At 49.5% G+C, this 21,229-nt stretch overlaps 1 protein-coding gene across 1 annotated transcript in view; it reads left to right on the top strand.

Annotated features, from left to right (window-relative positions):
* USP31 (ubiquitin specific peptidase 31) overlaps positions 1 to 20,940 on the top strand; it is an 88,032-nt gene extending 67,092 nt beyond the window's left edge. The window contains exons 13-16 of the mRNA XM_028127385.2: positions 1,205 to 1,430; positions 3,916 to 4,074; positions 5,735 to 5,887; positions 14,506 to 20,940. Of these exons, the coding sequence (XP_027983186.2) occupies positions 1,205 to 1,430; positions 3,916 to 4,074; positions 5,735 to 5,887; positions 14,506 to 16,049 (2,082 nt within the window). The 3' untranslated portion in view covers positions 16,050 to 20,940. The remainder of the gene's footprint in view (positions 1 to 1,204; positions 1,431 to 3,915; positions 4,075 to 5,734; positions 5,888 to 14,505) is intronic.
* Positions 20,941 to 21,229: the final 289 nt, after the last annotated feature.

Raw genomic sequence — 21,229 nt, 5'->3', positions numbered from 1 at the left:
ACATTGATGTTCCATGCCCCCATCTAGGGATTGAGCCCGCAACATGGGCATGTGCTCTGACCAGGAATCAAACACGCCACTTCCTGGTGCATGGGCCGATACTCAACCAACTGAGCCATGCCCGCTGAGCTGCAGTGTCGTTAACTGATTGCTTAACTTAGACGACTTTTTCTACCATGTTTTATGCACTACTTACACAGTTCTTCGCCTATAGCTCCAATGACATCACCTCCTCAAAGCCTTGACTAAGAACAAAGTTCAAATTCTTTAGCTTGAGCTTCCTGACCACCTAGGACCCATCTTACCTTTGTCTTATGAAAAAATTTCTTCCCTTAATAGATCCGTATCTCCTTGGGGTAGCCATTATCCATACCTGATTAATCTTTTTTAATAAAGTTTAATATGTTTTTATTGATTTAAGAGAGGAAAAGAGAGGGCTGGAGAGATAGAAACATCAATGATGAGAATCATTGGTCGGCTGCCTCCTGCACGTCCCCTACCAGGCATCAAGCCCGCAACCCCGGCATGTGTCCTGACTGGGAATCGAGCCGTGACCTCCTGGTTCGTAGGTCGATGCTCAACCCCTGAGCCACGCCAGCCAGGCCTGATTGATTTTTTAAAGCTCCCACAGACACACGAAACATTCCGAAAATATTCAGCTGACGGTTGGATTTCACAGGATTTCCCTATGAATGTGTGGGAAAGACAGATTACCCAGGATTGTCAACTAAACGAATAGATTAAGCTGAATCAGTGTTAACTTTTCACACTACTGCCGGAGGGGTGGGTCAGACGGGAGCACTGCTCAGTGAGTGGCTGGCTTGCTGGGCGTCCGGCTTCGTCTTTCCCATAAGTTATTACTGTCATGCCTTTGTGACAGAGGTATCAGGACGAACCACCCGAAATTGTCACTTGGTGAGTCAGAAACCTAAAAGCCCTTTATCAGGTAAGAAGTGGTGACTCAGGGAGTCTCATTACCCCTTATATGTAGGCCATTGCTGGTTCCATTTTTAGTGATCTTAAAACCTGTTCCTCCAGACAGTTCAAACAGCTAGTCTGTTTCCCTATTTTGTGTGTGTCTTGGGGAACATCAGACAGGTAACTCAAGCCACTTCAGCTGCTAGAGCCCATGTTCCACACTGAACGCATTCGCCACCTGTTTGCAGGAAAATATCATCAGGATTTGTCTTTCTTCTTGTGACAGGAAGGAGACAGGCGTGTGAAACTTCAGAACATGGTCAAGTTCCCCTTGACTGGCCTGGACATGACGCCTCATGTGGTTAAGAGAAGCCAGAGCAGCTGGAGTTTGCCATCCCACTGGTCTCCATGGCGACGACCTTATGGACTCGGGAGGGACCCTGAGGACTACGTCTATGACCTGTATGCTGTGTGCAATCATCATGGCACCATGCAAGGGGGGCACTACACAGGTCTGCAGTGCGAGGGGCCGGGTGTCTGTGCGGATGATGCCTTCAGGCGTGTTTGCTTGTGACAGGGTCACGCTGCCTTAGAGCCTCACTGCCCCTTCAGTAGCCAGTGTGCCAACTGCGAGGGCAGTTTTCATCCTCTGGATCTTTGTCCAAGAGCAAACAAGTGAAAACCCTCCTCCTTTTCCTGAGCAGGCCCATCCGTGGCGTCTGGTGGACTGGGGAGTGGTGTGTGCAGATGGACAGCACGCTCCGCTCCCCGAGGACTCGCGGGGCTCACCTTGTTGCACTCCCCACGTATGGTTTCACTCCCCTTCCGTGAGCTCCTGGCGCCTCCCTGGTTTGGAGTGACTGAAGCACTTTTCAGTACCTCTAAAGGGACTTGGAAGGGTTTCTTTCTGTACCAAGGCTACATTTACATTCTCATTTTAAAGCAGTTATGTTCATCATATGAAATTTAGACACTAAAGAGAGGGAGAAAGAACAGTGCCATCATCCATGGGCTATTGCCCAAAAATAACCCGATAACAGTTTTTAGAATTGTGCCGAAGTATACATAACAACATTTACCTTTTTAACCATTCCTGTGTGCGGGTCAGTGGCACATCTTTATGGAGTCGTCATCTGCCTCCTTCCCCCTTTCCCACGCTGAGCCCCACCTCTGCTTGTCTGGTATGTGAGGTGGTAGTCTTAGAGGAGAGAGCACTTGACGGGCCTCAGCGCAGGCGGAGGACGGACACCGTGCGTGCGTGTTCATTGGGGATGCTTCCTGTGATGCCTGTTTTGCACGGGCTCTGGACTTACGTGGTGCACGCATGGCTAACCCGTGTAAGGGCTCTGAAACAGTGCTTCCCAGGTATCTGTGATGAAGAACCTGTGTTTTTTTTCTTTTTAAAAATTTCCAGTCCTTCATGAACCAATACTTTTGCAAAAATACAATTAAAACATGGCAGTATCAGATTGCTATAAAGTTTTCAAGTGCTTTTCTCAGTTTTGCTGTTTATCTGTGGACTGGCACCAGTCTTCCAGCCGCACTTTGCGTAGCGCTGTTCTAGAGGGCACGTCACTAATAGTGCTGGGAAGAGGGCAGCTAGAATTATTTCCTAAGTGCGTCGTTGGCCCACTAATGAGTGGTCGCGCTCCCTGGTGCTCATGCTGTGGCTGGGACAGACCATCTGAAGGGAGCAGACTGAAGCCAGTGCCAGGTTTCTCTGTCAACTTCTCTCGGGCGTCCCCTGGCCGTCCCAGCCCCACTCCAGAAGAGCAGCCATGGACCAGACCACTGCCCTGGCCCTGCCCATTCCTGTGTGTAGCTCCATGGTTCCCCCGGCTGGTTCCAGAGTCCAAGCTGCACAAGACTTCCCTTCCTACAAGCACAGATTCTCACTCTGCTCTCCTTCCGGCCTGTCTGCTGGAGCCCTTCTCACCGGTGCCTCATCCCTCAGGGTGCCATTCTTAGAAAATCACTCCACTGCGCCTCTCGGGGATTGCGTGCCCTCCCTGGGGCCATGCTGAGTCTGCCCCGTGGTCAGCTAAATACCCCAGCCCTCCTTTACCCCACCCAGCGAATGGTGTTGTAGCAAGTGTGGCACTTCTCTGGGTCAGGCTTGTCACACCCTTGATACATCCTTCCAGGATGTCAGGGACATTGCGTTGTCCGTTCTTGCTGGCTCTTGAATGCTCTGTATTTCTCTCTCAGGCTTAGAATGAGAACTGGGGAGAAGCCGCATACATCCATGAGCTCAAATGGTCTCGTTTACCAAGGAACTTCCCTGAGACATGGTTTATGCTGCCCCCAAGGAAAGCAGTGTTGGGTAGGGGACTAGACAATTCTGAAATGAGCTGGGCCCTGCCCTTCACCAGCGGCATGACCTTGGGCAAGCTGGTCGATCTTTCTGAGCCTCTAAAATGGGAATCCTTATAGAGCAGGTCTCATAGGATGACGTGCATGTGTGGCACATAGTCATTTCTAAGCAAGTGTTAGCTGCTGTTATGATTAATACCATTACTTCTGGTTCTGTTATCTTCTGTCTCTAATAAACACCCAGCTCTTACAACATGCTTCCCTCAGGGTCTCTCACCCCTAGCACTGCTGACAGTTTGGCCGGACAATTCCGTGCTTGGGCACCCCTGCCTCCCACCGGAGGCCAGGAGCCCCTTCCCCAGGCGGGGACAGTCAGAGTGCCTTCAGACATGTCCACATGTCTCCGGGGTAGAATTGTCCCACTGGTTTGGTCCCACCAGAGACCCACTGGTTTAAATAAATAAGTATATTTTGTTTCCTAAGATTAAAAAGAACTTTATCTCTCTGGAATTTTTTGAAATATTTGGCCTGAGCGTGATACAGATTTTGGATTTTTACCTCTTTCCCTGTCACTACATGCAGCCTTTAAAAGGTCTTGAGTTAATTATATGAGCCAGAGAAAGGGTCTCGGTGGGGAGTGGCCAGCCGGCGCAGTGCGGGTGCTGACGGGGCTCTCCTTGGCAGCCTACTGTAAGAACTCCGTGGACGGGCTCTGGTACTGCTTCGATGACAGCGACGTGCAGCAGCTGTCGGAAGAGGAGGTCTGCACGCAGATGGCCTACATCCTTTTCTACCAGAGGCGGACAGCCATACCGTCATGGTCGGCCAACAGCTCGGTGGCAGGTAAGGCCACCCTATTATTGGGCAATTTTCCCCAGAACAGAAGATTGTCCTTAATGTCCACAGAAATTCCCAGGAGGTGTCATGCCTCTGTCAGTTTGATCAGATTAATCCTCACATTTGCATTTAATCTTGAAACCAAAATGATTGCAGTTAAGGAAATGAGGGTGGCGTGTGCGAGCAGCTGTGACCAGCAGAGTTCACAGGGCGGGGAACTAGTGCTGGGGAGGGCCACTCGTGGGGAAGTGGGCTACGAAGCAGCATGGCGTGCACTCTGCAAGTAGAGGAATGAGAGGTTTGGGAGTAGGACGGAGACTTGGCTTTGCCACATTTTGGTTGGGTGACCTGGGGGTGCGTCCTGTCCAAGGCACATATTTATCATCCGTAATCCTGGTGCAATACCACTGCGTGCCTCTTGGGGTCCTTGCATGCATCAGGTTAGGCCAGTGGTCGGCAAACTCATTCGTCAACAGAGCCAAATATCAACAGTACAACAATTGAAATTTCTTTTGAGAGCCAAATTTTTTAAACTTCTTCTAACGCCACTTCTTCAATATAGATTCGCCCAGGCCGTGGTATTTTGTGGAAGAGCCACACTCAAGGGGCCAAAGAGCCGCATGTGGCTCTCAAGCCACAGTTTGCCGACCACAGGGTTAGGGAAATGCACCTTAAAGCCTTTTGTAAAGGGTTAAACGCCGTTAGAAATAACCTTTCCCCCCTCCCCCCCCCAGTAAAGTTGACCTATTCTATTAGGGGAAGAATTGAAGGCTAAGGTAATAGTACAGATGGTTTGAGTTGAGTTTGAAGGGGTCTAGTCTGTTGTTTTAATAAACGCAGGAATCAGTGCTCACACAATCTAAACAAGGGGCGGGTGCTGCTTAGTGCAGGGTTTGAGTGTCAGAGAGGAAGACCGGACTGGGATGTGGGAATGTGGTCAGGTTAGGGATTGTTGACCCCTGCTCCCCCTGAAGGTTGTCAGGGCTAAGTTAGAAGCTGCTGAAAGGAGGCCCCTCTGGAGCAGTGGCCCCTGCTGGAGTCAGACCGCCCCCAGTGCACCCATCTGTCTGCCACTCACTCGTTACCGAGGGGGGCTCCCAGTGCTCTGAGGCCTGTCCTCGGTGCTTCCTGGCGCCTGGGGTGTGCTCAGAAAGGACACCCCCATGAGGGCTACTTGAGACCGTCATGCTGCTTCCTGTTCTCAACTTAAGAGCAGTTGCTGTTGCTCTCATGTGTATTTAAGGGCGTCCTGAGACACAGGACAGATCGACAGAGCCGTGTTGTGTTTGTATATCAATATTGCGAGAATGACTTTAAAAGTCAACCAACAGCGAGGCGGAGGAAATAACAGCACGGCTGCTCTCTGTCCTTCCTGTGTCAGTGAGGCAGGCACCGTGTGTAGTGCTCCTAAGTGTGTGCAGGAGGGAACGTGAGCGATTGTCTATGCCTGTTCTATTGCCAGCCCTTGCGGCTTGGACGTGCGTTGTGAAGTGTCCATCCTGTGCTCATGCTATCTCTGCAGCCGTGCGCCTTTCGTCTTGGCAGGGGCTGCTGGAGCAGGCGCACCGGGGTCTGGCAGCTCGTGCTGACCTGCCGTGCTCAGGTCGCGGGCGTGCTGTGCGGGCCCGGGTCCTGGCCTGACCTCGGTGCCCTCCCTTCTCTGCAGGCTCCACGAGCTCCTCCCTCTGCGAGCACTGGGTGAGCCGGCTCCCGGGGAGCAAGCCCGCCAGCGCCACCTCGGCAGCTTCCTCCCGACGAACCTCCCTGGCCTCGCTGTCTGAGTCCGTGGAGATGACGGGGGAGAGGAGTGAAGATGATGGTGAGTGTGTGTTTTGTGTTTTGCTGACAGACTTCCAAGAGGCAACCCGGGGACAGCACCGGGTCCCTCCTGTTTAGGAACGAAGTCCGGGAAGGTTGTGGGTGGCGCTGCACAGCGTCCAGTCGGCAGTGATTTCTGCTGTGCACGGGGCGTGCCGTCTCCTCTGACCTAGGACTTCTTTCTTCTCTTTCATCATTTTCGACTTGGAAGGTCTGGCGTGGAGGCTGGGGCCTTGGCTCTGTACAGTAATGAATACAGTTTTTTCAGAGTGCTTTTTAAATCTTCCAGGCAGTGGTGAGGGGACTCAGTGCAGCGCGCCTGTGCCGGGCCTGGCAGGGAGCGCCCACCCGCCCGCCCGGCGTCTCGCCTCCCCGCCACGCGGTTTCCCTGAGAGGACTCTGGCGCGTCCTTTTTCAGAAGCGTTCAGTCCAGAAACTGGTGCCTCTCCACAGAAGTAGTTTTGGGGAATTCTGAAGATAAGCACAACATAAAAACTTTGGAAATCTGATAAAAATGGAACTCATTTTACCTGCACTTACCCGCTGAGTGGTGGCAGCACGCACGGCCCTTAGTTCCGTCAGCGGCCAGGTGGGTGGGAGCACGGCAGCCAGCACTGCGAGAGCTGGGAAGGGAGACTGAGCTCAGCTTCTGGATGAGACGCTGACTCACCTTCCTTCCAGCCAGCCTCACTCTGCGGCCGGCATTGTGACAGCTGTAACTGCTGCTCGCGGTGATGGGTCTTCTGAGAACTCGGATGGAGGCCCCCCTCAAGGCAGGGGCTGGGGGATGTGCCAGCCTGGGGATGTGCCCCTAGCGTCAGCTCCGCCAGCGCGGACTGGTTGCTTCTGTGCTTCTATAGTAAGAGGACTGGGCTATGGCTGCTAAGCTCCTTTCTAGCTCCTGAAGCTGCACTTACTACGGTAGAGATTATTTCCGCACAGCCTTCCAAGCTAGACTTCATTGTCATTTTAACAGTGAGTGGGCCTAACAGTGGTTTGCCGACCTGCTTTGAACCAGAGGTTGGAGAGTCGGTGCCCTCTTCAGTGTCATCATCTCCCAGGGGTGCTGGTGGTGCCACAGGACGGCCTGGCCCGAGGCTCTCCTCCCGGCAGACTCTGACATATTCCCCGCTGCCCTTAGCATGTGTGTATGGGAGGTGATTTACAATATTTTCTTTGGAAGTTTTTTTTTAATTCTTTATTGTTTAGAGTATTACATATGTCTCCTCCCCCCCCTTGACCTCTCCCCAGCCATTCCCACCCCCCAGCACATGCCCTCACCCCTTTACTGTCTATGTCCACGCGTTATGCTTACATGCATGCATACAAATCCTTTGGTTGATCTATTACCCTCCCCTCCCCGCCGCAACCCCCATCTTCCCTCTGAGGTTGGACGGTCTGGTCAATGCTTCTATGTCTCTGGATCTAATTTTGTTTATTGGTTTATGTTGTTCATTCCATAAATGAGTGAGATCATGTGATATTTATCTTTCTCGACTGGCTTATTTTGCCTAGCATAATGCTCTCCAGATCCATCCATGCAGTGTAAATGGTAAGAGTTCCTTCTTTTTTTACAGCAGCGTAGTATTCCATTGTGTAGATGTACCACAGTTTTTTAATCCAGTCATCTGCTGATGGGCATTTAGGCTGTTTCCAAATCCTAGCTATTGTAAACTGTGCTGCTGTGAACATAGGGGTGCTTATATCCCTTCTGATCAGTGTTTTTGATTTCTTGGGATATATTCCTAGAAGTGGGATCACTGGGTCAACTGAGAATTCCACTTTTAATTTTTTGAGGAAACTTCATACTGTTCTCCACAGTGGCTGCACCAGTCTGCATTCCCACCAGCAGTGCACGAGGGTTCCTTTTTCTCGGCATCCTCACCAGCACTTGTCGTTTGTTGATTTGTTGATGATAGCCATTCTGACAGGTGTGAGATGGTACCGTATTGTCGTTTTGATTTTCATCTCTTGGATGATGAGTGACTTTGAGCATGTTTTCATATGTCTCTCTGCCTTCTGTGTATGGGGTCGGTTGTTAACGTCATCTCTTTCATTTCTGATTTTGCTTATTGGGTCCTCTTTGTTTCTTGGTGAGCCTGGCTAGAGGTTCATCAATCTTGTTTATTCCTTTCAAAGAACCAGCTCTTTATTGCTTTCTGTATTTTTTTTTTGCGGGAGGCGGTGTCTATGTCATTTATTTTCACTTTTTTATTATTTTCACTCTTTATTATTTCCTTCCTTCTGTTTACTCTGGGTTTTTCTTGCTCTCTTTCTAATTCTTTGTTAGATAATTTATTACCATTTTTCTTTCTTTTTTTTTTTTTTTTTGAGGTAGGCCTGTAGTTCCCTCTCAGGACTGCTTTCACTGTGTCCCACAGATTTTTGGATGATTGTGTTTTCATTGTCATTTGTTTCCAGGATGCTTTTTATTTCTTCTTTGATATCTTTGGTAACCCAGTCATTGTTTAATAGCATGCTATTTTGCCTCCAGGTGTTTCATTTTTTACATTGTTTTTATTGTAGTTGATTTCTAATTTTATGCCATTGTGATCTGAGAAGATGCTTGGTATGATTTCTATCTTCTTGAATTTGAAGAGACTTTGCCTGTGTCCCAATATGTGGTCTATCTTTGAAAATGTCCCATGTGCACCTGAGAAGAATGTATATTCTGTAGCTTTGGGGTGAAATGTTCTGAAGATGTCAATTAATTCCATCCTATCTAGTGAGTTATTTAGGATTGCTGTTTCTTTGCTGATTTTTTATTTAGAGGATTTACCCAGTGGCGTTAGTGGGGTATTAAAGTCCCCTACTATGATTGTATTGCTGTCAATCTCTCCCTTGATATCTTCCAGAATTATTTAAAATGTATTTGGGTGCTCCTGTATTAAGTGCATATATGTTTACCAGAGTTATATCCTCTTGTTGAATTGCTCCCTTTAGTATTATAAAGTGGCCCACCTTCAGCTACCCTGTGTCTTTTGACACAGGGTAGCTGAAGCATTTAATTGGAGCATTTAATTGGAGTATTTAATCCATTTACGTTTAAGGTAATTATTGATAGGTACTTGTTTGTTGCCATTTTTATTCTTTATGCCTGTGTTCCTTCTTCCCTTTCTATTTCTTCTTTTTACAGCAGTTTGTTTAGCATTTCTTGCATTGCTGACTTGATGGTAATAAACTCCCTTAGCCTTTATTTTTGGCTGTGAAGCTCCTGATTTCACCTTCAATTTTGAATGATAGCCTTGCTGGATATAGTATTCTTGGATTCAGTCCCTTGCTTTGCATGACCTTGTATATTTCATTCCATTCCCTTCTGGCCTGATGTGTTTCTGTTGAGAAATCAGTTGATAGTCTAATGGGAGATCCCATGTAGATAACTTTCTGTCTCTCTCTGGCAGCCTTTAAGATTCTTACTTTGTCATTGATGTTTGCCAATTTAATTATGATGTGTCTTGGTGTTGGTCTTTTGGGGTTCATCTTATTTGGGACTCTGTGCGCTTCTTGGACTTGTGTGATTTTTTTTTTCTTAACATCAGGGAAATTTTCTGTCATTATTTCTTCAAACAGGTTTTCTTTATTTTTTCCTCAAATATATTTTATTGATTTTTTACAGAGAGGAAGGGAGAGAGAGGGATGGAGAGTTAGAAACATCGATGAGAGAGAAACATCGATCAGCTGCCTCCTGCATACCTCCTACTGGGGATGTGCCAGCAACCAAGGTACGTGCCCTTGACCGGAATCAAACCTGGGACCCTTCAGTCCGCAGGCTGACGCTCTATCCACTGAGCCAAACCAGTTTCTGCTCAAACAGGTTTTCTATTCCTTGCTCTGCTTCCTCTCCTTCTGGCACCCCTATTATGCAGATGTTGTTTTGTTTTGTGTTGCCCTAAAGCTCCCTTAGGCTTTCCTGCATTTTAAGTTTTCTTTCCAATTGTTGCTCTGCTTGGGTGTTTTTTCCACCTTGTCTTCTAACTCGCTGATGCGGTCCTCAGATTCTTTTAGTCTACTATTGAAACTTTCCATTGTACTCTTTATTGCAGCTATGTCTTATTGATTCTTCTTCATTTCTTCTTGATTCTTACACATGTTGTTGAATTTGCCTTCAATCCTTTTCAGCATCCTTATATCCATTGCTCTGAATTCTTTCTCTGACAACTTGCTTGTCTCCATTTCATTTATTTCCTTTTCTGGTGAGTCCTCCTTTTCTTTCGTATGGGGGTTATTTCTTTGTCTCCCCATTTTTGTTGTTCCTTTGTGATTGTTTCTATGTATTAGATCAAACTAATATGCCACACAGATTTTTTGAGTTTGTCTTATATAGTAGACTAGAGGCCTGGTGCACAAAATTCGTGCATGGGGGTGTGTGTCCCTTAGCCCAGCCTGCACCCTCTCCAATCTGGGACCCCTCAAGGGATGTCCGACTGCCCGTTTAGGCCCGATCCAGGTAGTATCGGGCCTAAACGGGCAGTCGGACATCCCTCTCAAAATCCAGGACTGCTTGGGTTGATTTTGAAAAATTTGTAGCACAATCTTGCCTTCTTGCCTGCTTGCCTGCTTGCCTTCCTGATTGCCCCTAACCACTTATGCCTGCCAGCCTGATCACCCGTTAACCACTCCCCTGACAGCCTGATTGATGCCTGGCTGCTCCCTTGCCAGCCTGATTGCCCCTAACTGCCCTCCCCTGTAAGCCTGGTTACCCCTAACTGCCCTCCCCTGCAGGTCTGGTCACCCCTAACTGCCGTCCCCTGCAGGCCTGGGTCCCCCTCAACTGCCCTTCCCTACAGACCCGGTCACCCCAACTTCCCTCCTCTGCCAGCCTGGTCACCCCTAACTGCCCTCCCTTGCAGGCCTGATCACCCACAACTGCCCTCCCTTGCAGACCTTGTCCCTCCCAACAGCCCTCCCCTGCTGGCCATCTTGTGGTGGCCATCTTGTGTCCACATGGGGGCAGCCATCTTTGATGACATGGGGGCAGCCATCATGTGTTGGAGTGATGGTCAATTTGCATATTAGTCTTTTATTAGATAAGATGTTTTGTGGTTGCATATAAACATAACCAATGGATGCAAAACTCTGGGGGGTGAGGGCATATATGGGAGTGGGGTGGGGGGTGGCAATGGTAAGATATGTACACATATAATTCCTTAATAAAAAAATTGGAAAAAAAAAAAGATGTTTTGTGGGACCCAGTAGTGCAATCTCTCAGGTCTTCTGGGCTGGTATTCTAGGGATGCCCCCTACTTGGGATATTTGGGTTCTCTTGGTGTTGTTTGGTCTTGAGTATTATTGTCCCATTCGTGGATGGAGTCTCCTCTTAGCGTGTCTGGTTATGTGGCTCACTCTCTACCATGTTCACCAAACAGCACAAAATACAACTAGACAAGACATAACACAAAGGGAAAAAAACATGTACTCATGACACCGATAACCCCAATAAAAGTGACCACCAGAGAAAAGAAAATTAGGAGAGAGAAAAAGAGAAAAAATGAGGAAAGAAAAAAAGGTAAGAGAGAAAAGAAAAAAAAAAGTATATGGGGAGATAACACCACAAAACAAACAAACCAAAAAATGCAAACAGTGAACACCCAGAAAGTGGGGGGACAGAATCTGTAGAGGCAGAGCTTATGTACAGAAAGTAAGGTTAAGGAATTGAATGAATATGGTAAGGACCATGGTTCAGTATAGAGGCATTAGAAAGAGAACGAGTGGATAAGAAGAAAAGAAATATAATAAAAAAAATTAAAAGATAAAACAGAAATTTTTAATTATTCATTTATTCACTTATTTTTGGAAAAGGAGAGTAGAGGAGAGAGCTGATAGGCTTGAGTTTAGTGAGTGAATCTAATTAAACAATTAGAAGAAGAGAGCAGGAGAGGAGAGGAACAACAAAAGCATAAAAAGAATTGACTATCGAAGAAAGAGGAAAGAGAAGGGTACATGGACTTGGAGCAGGGGAGAGAAAGATATACGAGTAAGCCAACAGAGACTGCAATAATAATAACACATCAATAAAGCAGATAGAGATCAATTTTTAACAAGGGGTAAAAGGAAAGGAAAGAGAAAAACTAAAGCGGGGACAGGAGTAAAGAAAAAAGGATGAAAAGGAGAAATGAGGAAGAAAAGGGTGGAAAAAAATAAAAAATAAAATAAAAATAGAATGAAAAAATAACACACACAAAAATATAAAAGATTAAAAAAATAAAGAAAAAAATTTAAAAGATTAATAAGTGAAGTGTCATTCGCTTTTAATGCCCCACGGGGGCTGGTTTAAGACCCCACTCTTCTGTCTGCCACGTCTCAGTTTCCTGTTAGGTAGTCAGCACCGTGTTGAGTTCCAAGTGATCCATGGCTCCTCTGTTTGTGTCTATCTCCACAGCCTTGGCTGTGAGCAGGCGGGACCAATCTGTCCGCTTTGCCACTCTGCCTGCTGTCAATCTTAATCTCAAGCATCTGCTTCTGACAGGGCTTTAGGTGGGGGTGGTGCTTTATCGCTTTCCAGGACTCAATGGTCCCTCTTCAACCCAGTCCCCGAGGGCTCTTTGGGGCTATTCGTAGTCTTTGTGTCCTCTGTACAGCTCAAGGTGTAGGTTGGGTGTGACTGAACGGCTGTCTTGAGGCTGCTGGGAGGGCTGGCTCTTCAGGAGAAAATGGCTGCTTAGGTTTGGAGGGTCAGGAAAGTCTCAGTGCTGGATTCCCATCATCTCCCCCTGACCCACTCTCCTCCACAGCCTCTCACCAGACCCCACAAATCCGCACCTATACCTGCACAGCAGCCTCGGTGAGTGCAATTAAAAGGTCCTATGAACTGGGTTTAGCAAATAAAAGGAGACAAAATAGAGGCACAACAACCACGTGGCTACGAGTTCCTCTCCCCGCTGGCACCCCGTGGCTCAGGCAGCTCTTCAGGCCGCCTTTCTGGGTGCAGCCTCTCGCAGCTGTGGGCTTAGATCTAGAATCTCCAGCCGCCAGCAGCCTGTGGACTTCCCTCCCACAGTTGGATGTTATGCCTGTCCCCAAGGGAGGCAGACTTGGTGGCCTGCAGCTTTCTTCTGACCCTCTTGGCCTGGTGGTCACACATCTCTCTCCAGCCCAGATCCTCGATCCTACCTTTCTCCAGGCGTCTTCTGCCCTTCCCAGTTGTGAATTGTCTCACCAGCTGTGTCCAGTTTGCCAATTCTGGGTGGATGTTATTCGATTTTGCTTCTTCTGTCTGCTCTGGGACAAGGCACAGGACACGTCTGCCTATTCAGCCGCCATTTTTTTCTTCAAGGGCTGGAATTTTTTTTTAACTTTTAAATATATTTATTGGTTTCAGAGAGGAAGGGAGAGGGAGAGATAGAACATCAATGAGAAAGTACCACTGATCGGCTGCCTCCTGTATGCCCCACACTGGGGATCAAGCCTGTAACCCAGGCATGTGCCCTGACTGGGAATTGAACTGTGACCTCCTGGTTCATAGGTCGATGCTCAACCACTGAGCCACGCTGGCTGGGCTCTTTGGATTTATATTATTCTAGTTATGAGTATTTTTAAATAGGTTCTAAGTCACTCAGGATAGGAGTATATTGTCTCTTTAGTTCTTTGTGTGGATCTGCTTTCATAGTTAACAAGTACAGGCACCTGCATGTGGCAGTGCGTGTGGGCTGGAGCTGCGGCTCCGGTGTTCGCTCTGCCTCTAACTCTGTGCCGTCTTGGGCAAAGACTGCCTTCTGTGAGCCCCAGATAGCCTTAGTGAGTTAAGCTGACTCAGCCATTCACATTTATTGAGCATCTGTGGAGTGCCAAGTACCTTGCTGGGCACAGGACTTTTTTGATTTTATTCTCACTAGAGGCCTGGTGCATGAAAATTCATGCACTGGAGTGGGGGTCCCTCAGCCCTGCCTGCCCCCTCTCACAGTACAGGAGCTCTCAGGGGCGGGAGGTGACCCGGCGATCAGGGGAAGGCAACGCCCCATCACACCTCTGCTGCTGCCACTGCTGGCAGCGCAAGCCTTGGCCGGCCCTGGTTACCTGCACCTCGGGCCGGCCGTGGGCGGCTTGGGGGCTGAGGGGACCGGGGGACTCCGGAGGCAGGTGCTCTGATGGGGCTGAGGGGACTGGGCACTGCCATCTTGTGGCTGTGGGCGCCGCCATCTTTGAGGGTGTGACAGTCAATTAGCATATTCCCTCCTTATTGGCTGTGGGCGTCACCATCTTTGCAATGGTGTGGGGGTCAATTAGCATATTCCCTCTTTATTAGAAGGATTAGATAGGATAAGGTTTCATTGGAACACAGCCATGCCCATTTGTTGATGTGTCACCCATGGCTACATTCATGAGATGGGGGCCCACAAAGCCTAAAGTGGTTACTGGCTGGGCCTGTACAGGAAAACCGTGCCAATCCCTGGTGGAGAGCAGGCAGGCAGAGACAGTTTGCCGGTCCCTGAAATAGAATGCACCTGTTGGGTAGGTAAGGGAGGGAACTGGCCTCAGGAAAGTGGACGTCCCATGACTACTCCTTGAGCCCAGACGTGCTGCTCTGAGCATCTGTCGTCCCAGATGCTCGCCTTGCTTTCCCGGTAGGTGCTCCCGGCCTCGTTGCTGTTTAGCTTAACGATGTTCTCTCTGTGCACACAGGAGGTTTCTCGACTCGACCGTTCGTGAGGAGTGTCCAGCGCCAGAGCTTGTCATCCAGGTCTTCTGTCACCAGCCCCTTGGCCGTCCATGAAAACTGCATCAGACCTTCTTGGTCCCTGTCTGCCAAGCTGCAGATGCGCTCCAGCTCTCCTTCCCGGTTCTCAGGGGACTCTCCGGTTCACGCCTCTGCCTCCACCTTGGAGAAGATCGGGGAGGCAGTGGATGACAAGGCCTCCGTCTCTTGCTTTGGTAGCTTGAGGAGCCTTTCTAGCAGTTCCCAGGACCTGGGTGGCGTTCCCAGTCGGCGGGAGCACAAGGCTGCAGGCCGGGCCCCTCTGGCTGTCATGGAAGGCGTGTGCAGAGACGAGCCAGAGGCCCACAGATTGAACTCCAGTGTGGCAGACACACAGAGCAAACACTCAGCACAGGGGGCTCGCTTGCCCTCCGTCTCTGATCCATTCGATAACAATAACCAGATAGCTTACGTGGATCAGAGCGATTCTGTAGACAGCTCTCCCGTCAAAGAGGTGAAACCCCCAAGCCACCCAGGCTCCCTCACAAAGAAACCAGAGAGCACAACCAAGAGTTCCCCCAGCTCCAAAGGTGCGTCTGAGCCAGACAGAAGCTTGCGGAAGGGGAGGTCCGTCTTGGCAAGCCGGGGGTCATCTCAGTCCAGCACCTCCCCTTCCTCTCCGGTTCCTGCCAAAGTTTCTGTGAAGCCCTCCCGCTCCCGAAGCAAAGCGGAGTCTTCCAGGGCCCCCGCCCCTCCCAGGAAGGAGTCCTCCCCCAGAGCCCAGGACTCGGTGGCCTCTCCTTCGCCCCAGAAGCCGAAGTCGGCTTCTTCCCTCACTTGCACCGCTTCCTCCACCCCTGCCAAAAAAGCCTCGGGCCCTGCCACGAGGGGCCCCTTCCCCCCGGGGAAGGGCAGGACTTCAGATCGGAGCTTAAGTAGAGAGGGCTCCAGACAAAGCCTGGTTTCTGACCGAGCCAGTGTCCCCTCCAGCTCCAAGCCCAGCTCCCCTCGGGTGAGCCAGGCCAGGGCGGGGGAGGGCCGGGCGGATGGGAAGCAGGTCAGGAGCTCCTCCATGGCCAGCCTGCGCTCCCCCAGTGCGAGTGTGAAGGCCGGTCTGAAGAGGGACAGCAGGTCGGATGAAAAGGGGCTGTCCTTCTTCAGGTCAGCCTTGAGGCAGAAGGAGACCCGGCGCTCCGCTGACCTGGGCAAGACGACCCTGCTCGCTAAGAAGGCCGGTGGGAGCGCTGTCAAGTCGGCCTGTAAGAACGCCGGGGAGGACAAGGCAGAGAGAGGGCACCGGCCTCCAGGCTCCCAGCAGCCAAATGCCAGTTCCGCGGGGAAAGAGCAGCTTGTCTCCAAGGACCCTGCTTCTGCTAGACATTCCCTGCTGTCCAGTCGCAAGTCCAAGTCTTCCCCTCTAGACTCCGGAGCACTCTCCTCTCCTGGGGGCAGGCAGTCCTCCGAGAAGTCCTCCCAAAGGTTACCTTCGAGCATGCCAGCCTCTGCACGGCCGCCTCCGAAGCCTCAGTGACGCCGCTGCGCTCCAGCGACCTGTGACGCGTTTATTTATTTAGAACCTCCCTCCCCCCACCAAAGCCCTCTATGCTTTTGTTTTGTATTTTTTGGGTCATGTGCCTGATGTGTGTGCTTGCGTGCATGCATGTGTGTGTGTGTGTGCGTGTGCGCGCGAGCGTGGAATTCAATTGCAAATTGTTAAAAGCGTCGCCTTATTCTGCCATTGAACCAAATAACAGCCATAGGCAAAGCATCAATACTGAGCTAACTGGAAAAATTACAGAGGATACCCTGGCCAGTCCCTTCAGCAGTTGTACATACTTCTTTTAGAGAACGCTAATGACTCGGACACTAGGGTTTGGAACCTGGGACCAGTCAAGCTGTCATTACTGTGCTCTGTAGAAGGATGAATTATTTGACCTGGGGTTCAGCTGAGCAGGACTTGTCCCCAAGGGGACTGCCATGTGGCACCAGGAGTTCTAAAAACTGTGACACTAACAATGAGACAAACCGAGAGAAAACGGTTGCTTCCTGCACTTTGGCCCCATCTACCAGTCTTTGTAAAGGGCAATATTTTAACACTAATGTTTCTCAGGTATTACACTCAGCCAGGCGAGGAAGGATGTGTATCCGTGAAAGGACTGGAGAGGAAGGTGGCCTGTCAGTGACTGTCATTCCTCCTCCTGCCACACACGGGCACTGAGAGGTAGAAGCGGTCTTTCATTGTCACATCGGCAAAGGTGTGGGTCCCAAGATGTGGCAAATGGTGTGTTCAGAAAGCCAGTCACTCGTAGTTAAGTTTTTTCCCTTCCCAATTTGCTAGTGGAGGCCATTGGGAGTTTGAAAAGTAGTCGAGCAGTAGAGGAATCTCTTAAAGATTCCTGGGAAAAGAAAAGGGATTCTCACCGCACACGTGAATCTCTCCCATGGTCCTCCTCGGTGTTGCCTTTCCTGTTAGACGTTGGAAGCTCCATGCCCACGTCTCCACAGTCTGGTCAGTTATGAAGAGGAAAGAAGTTGCTCAGGCCGGAAGTCAGTGGTAGTGAAGCGACGTGTAACCAGGTATTGATACACGTTCTGATCCTGCCTGTCGGGCTCAGTGACTGCTCTTCAGTAATTCACTCACTTCTTCGTGCTTAAGATTGAATCTCTCACCAGAACTCGGCGGGGTCCGCACATGTTCCGTCTGGCCCTGTCCATGCCAATTGCATTTCCTGGTTAGAGAACCTCACAGACATCTCGCAGATAAGCAAGATACCTGGTTTTCCAAGCTTTCTGGAGGTATCCTGGCAAGTTTTAGTTTTTTCCTCCTTTTCCTAAATGTCAAGAGAGTCTTGGTTCTCATTCTATTTGAATAGCATTTGTCACTTTGCCATGAAATACAGCATGCTATGTTTATATGCTCTTAAATACTAACTTCCCAAAACTCACAGGTTCCTCAAGTTCTCCCAGAACTCCTGGCACTCGGACCCATGTGTAACCCCCTTCGGTCCTGCTGTGTGTGAGGCGGCCACACACGGCGGTGAATTCTGCACTGCCTGTTGTTGTTCCATGAATACCTCTTGGGGAATGTTCCAGTAGGTTACCTAACTTTATTTTGCTGCTAATTTGAGCATTAGCAGGTGACTCACAAGTCTGGAGGCCATTTTTGTTGAGGGTAGCTGGAATTTTAGACCCTTGCGAGGTCAGACTCAGCTTGTGGAGGTTGCCGTAGTGCTCCCTGACATTTCCTGAGCGCGCGTGTCTGCCCCGCGCCCAGTCCTGTGGCTCCAGAGCAGCGCTGCTCTCCGCGGCCCAGTGACTGCCGATGCCCGGCTGCCGGGGTGTTCTCGCCTCCGACCGCACGTGGACAGCCGGTGTGTTTGGCACTGGTTTTCTGTATCACAAGTGTGGGATCGCCAGGATCAGGAACTCGGTGTTTGTCCAATTGGAGCCTCTCATCTTTCTCTCGCAGGCAAACCACATTTGAAATCTGTATCTGCAAAGTGTTAGAATTATAGTTTGGCTACATAACAGGTTTTATGAACACCTTTTGGGGCTATAATGATTTAAGCATGAATGGAAAGTAGTTTAATTTTCACAGTGGTAAATATTTTTATTCTTGAGTGCTTCAGGAATGGATTTTCCATTTGGTTTAGTGTCTTAAAAAGCACACTACAAACTCCTTTAATTTTCCATGAGATCTAGAAATAAAATTTCAGTATCTATAAAATTGTATGCTTATGAATTTAGTCCTCGTTTCAGATTTAAATGGAAAAAATCAGGAAATATTATGGCATTGTCTAGGCATCTCTAAGCTGTTACATTTCTGCGCTTAAGCAATGAAAAGTTTATCCCTGATCACCAGGTACAAACGCTAAGCCACCGAGAAGGCTGCCTTGCCCGGAAGTTTGCAGGTGCTCTTTGAGGTGTAAAGTGTGGGAAATGGTTACTTGGTTCAGTTCAGGTCTTTGGTAGCTTAGGGACTTGGTGTTGGTTTTGTTTTCCCCCGGTGATGTCCTGCGTAATGAGCATACGTGTGTTTGGGGTTGGAAATCACCTGCAAGCATGGTGGGCCTGGGTGTCTGGCCTCATCCGAACACTCATTTCCTGGTGAGCACAGAATAGCCCCCAACCACGAAGTTCGTCTCTATGTCCACTTAGGGAACGTTTCACTTGGGTTTCTTTCCAGTGAACACCCAGGCACTGAGGCTACCGCGTTCCCTCAGTCCCGGGCCTTGTTCGCAAGCCCTCCCCAGTGTGCGAGCGCGGAGGCTGTCAGGCTCCTGTCATGCAAGACCATCGCCCACCTTTTTGTATTTTCTCCCTAAAAGCAGCCTGAGTGGAATGCTGTGCTGGACCAGCAGGAGTGTGTGTGTTTCGGTAAAGAGTTGTAATCATGAGGCTGCCCTCAACTCCTGTGATCATCCTTCCATCTCTTACTCCTTCGTCCGCTCGTCCTGACACGGTGGTGGAGGGCCTGCCCTGGGACTGAAGGCCAGCGGCCGGCTCAGGCGTTCGCTGTGGCCGAGGAGCCCTGGGCGCGCAGCTGATGGACCGGGTGCCGATGGCGCCGTCAACGAGTGACAGCGAGCGGGTTCTGCTGGTTCGGCCAAGTCCTCTGGAGCGAGTGTGTTCTGGAAACCAGAAGTGCCCCTCCTCACCTCCGGAGACCTCTCCGTCCGCTTTTCCAGACAGCTGTCCGTACTTAGGACTTGAAAATGGGGTCGCCCGCGGTGGCATGAGATGGATGTGGGGATGTTGTGGGGAGGGAAGGAAGAGGGGGGAGGGGGTTTGAGTGAAAAATTGTCATCCCTCTATCAGGAGAAACAGGAACAGCATGTGAAGGACGGCAGTGGCAGCCTTTAGGAAAATGGAGCAGAGGAGAGCTGTGAGCAAAGCTCATTTACATCAAATAAACATGTTTTTCAAGTAGATGACATCTGATGTCACCTTTCATTCTGATAAAATTACTGAGCAGCTGACGTTACTGCTTTCTGGAGTTACAATTGTCGGATGCAAAGATAATTAGTGTTTCTGGGTTGGGATTTTGAGATAGTATGCAAATGACAAGCAGTTTCTATAAAACGGTCTGTGAGGTGGGTTGAACTTGGAGTCATTTGGAATTGAAAAGAGCAGAATTTGCTGACTAACCAGTGCCTGTGGCTAACACAAAAGGTAGCTGTTAGTGTGCAGGCTGTCTAAGTTCATAAAGGGCGCATTGTTGCTAAGCCTGCGGAGTATTTTGGGGTAAACGCTGTGCTTTTATTTCAGTTGAACAGCCAGTCTCACTGCCTTGGCTCAGCGCCCAGAGGTGTGTCTTGCAGCTGCAGTGGAGCCTGCGCAGCCATGCTTCCCCCACGGGACACAGGCAGCTCTGCATGGCCTGCGGCCGACCCAGAAAGCATGCTCTCACTGCCTGTGCAGAGCAGCTCAGACAGTGTCCGCTACACTAAATGCGCTCCTTAAAGGCAACTCTAGGTTATGGAGCTCTATTTTCGAATTGGTATTTATTCAGTGTGGTTTAATTGGTGTAGAAGAGCATGAATGTGGTCTCCTGTTTTGCTTCGCACATGTTTCTCTTGGCCAACCTTTTTGATCATTGGCAAGACTGTAAAGTAAGCATTTGCAAGCAGGAATGGGTTGGGGATGTTGAACACACTGGTTTATATACTGTATTTAGCTTGAAGACTTTCGTAAAGTATAGGAATGTTCTAAAAATAACCTGCCATTTTCTATAGATTTTAATTGTTTATATCCTCTAGGGTTCTACTGTGGTCACAAGGAGAGAATGTGGCTTCTAGTAGTGCTAACAGTTTAAAATGCTTTTTTAGAGACTTAGAGCTACTATTATGGAAAGCAGTGGTCAATGAAGACTAAGCTCGTGGGATCATGGTGGCGTCAGAGGGTGGGTTAGTTCTAGCTCCATCTCACGTTTGTTTTAACCTGGCGCTTCCCAGTTTGGGGGCAGTGAGAGCCATAACGGACTAGGGAGGCTTCTTCACCTCACACCGACGCCCCGATCTCTGAGCCTCTTCCAGATTTGGACACCCGGTGGTGATGAGACTTGTCTAGGGAACTTTTAGCCCGGCCCCTCCCCCTCGCACACTATGCAGTCTGGTCCGGCCCAGGGATGACCGCGCGGGTTAAAGCTCCAGGTGTGTCACGTGCGGCGTTGAGGAGCCCTGCTGAGAGCCAGGGCGGAGTCCCGGGTTTTGAGAGAATGATGGTTTCTTTGTAATAATTATAATAGCAAACCCTAGGCTGTCCCCACATTTCTTGTTTAGATCATTCTCTACTTGTCTAGGATGTAATTTCAGGAAGTATTTTTAAATTTAAAAATGAATGTGAAGCATTTTTATTTGGAATCTTTTGTAACCCTCATTGGCATTTTTTTCATATAATTTTAATAAATCAGCTAATGCTCATCCGAAAGTTTGGCTGCATACATTACCGATGGAGGCCAGCGGGATGGAGCTAAACCTGGTGAGCTGACTGCTGCCCAGGACTTCAGAGCAGTCCCTCTGCTCCTTGGATGGCTTATCTCACTGTTGCTGCCCCGAGAAAGAAACAATTCGTTCCCCTGGTGTTTGCATTTCAAGGCACAAAGATAGAAAGCCACGCAGGCTGGCGGGCTCCCTAGCGAGGCGGGAGCAGTGAGGCCTGCGACGGGAGTTCCCCAGGTGCTACTCTGCCTCACACTGGCCACTGAGCTCC

The sequence above is a fragment of the Eptesicus fuscus genome, chromosome 4 (genome assembly GCF_027574615.1).
Source record: "Eptesicus fuscus isolate TK198812 chromosome 4, DD_ASM_mEF_20220401, whole genome shotgun sequence".
NCBI classification, from domain to species: domain Eukaryota; kingdom Metazoa; phylum Chordata; class Mammalia; order Chiroptera; family Vespertilionidae; genus Eptesicus; species Eptesicus fuscus.
This window is presented reverse-complemented; position numbering and strand designations above follow the sequence as displayed.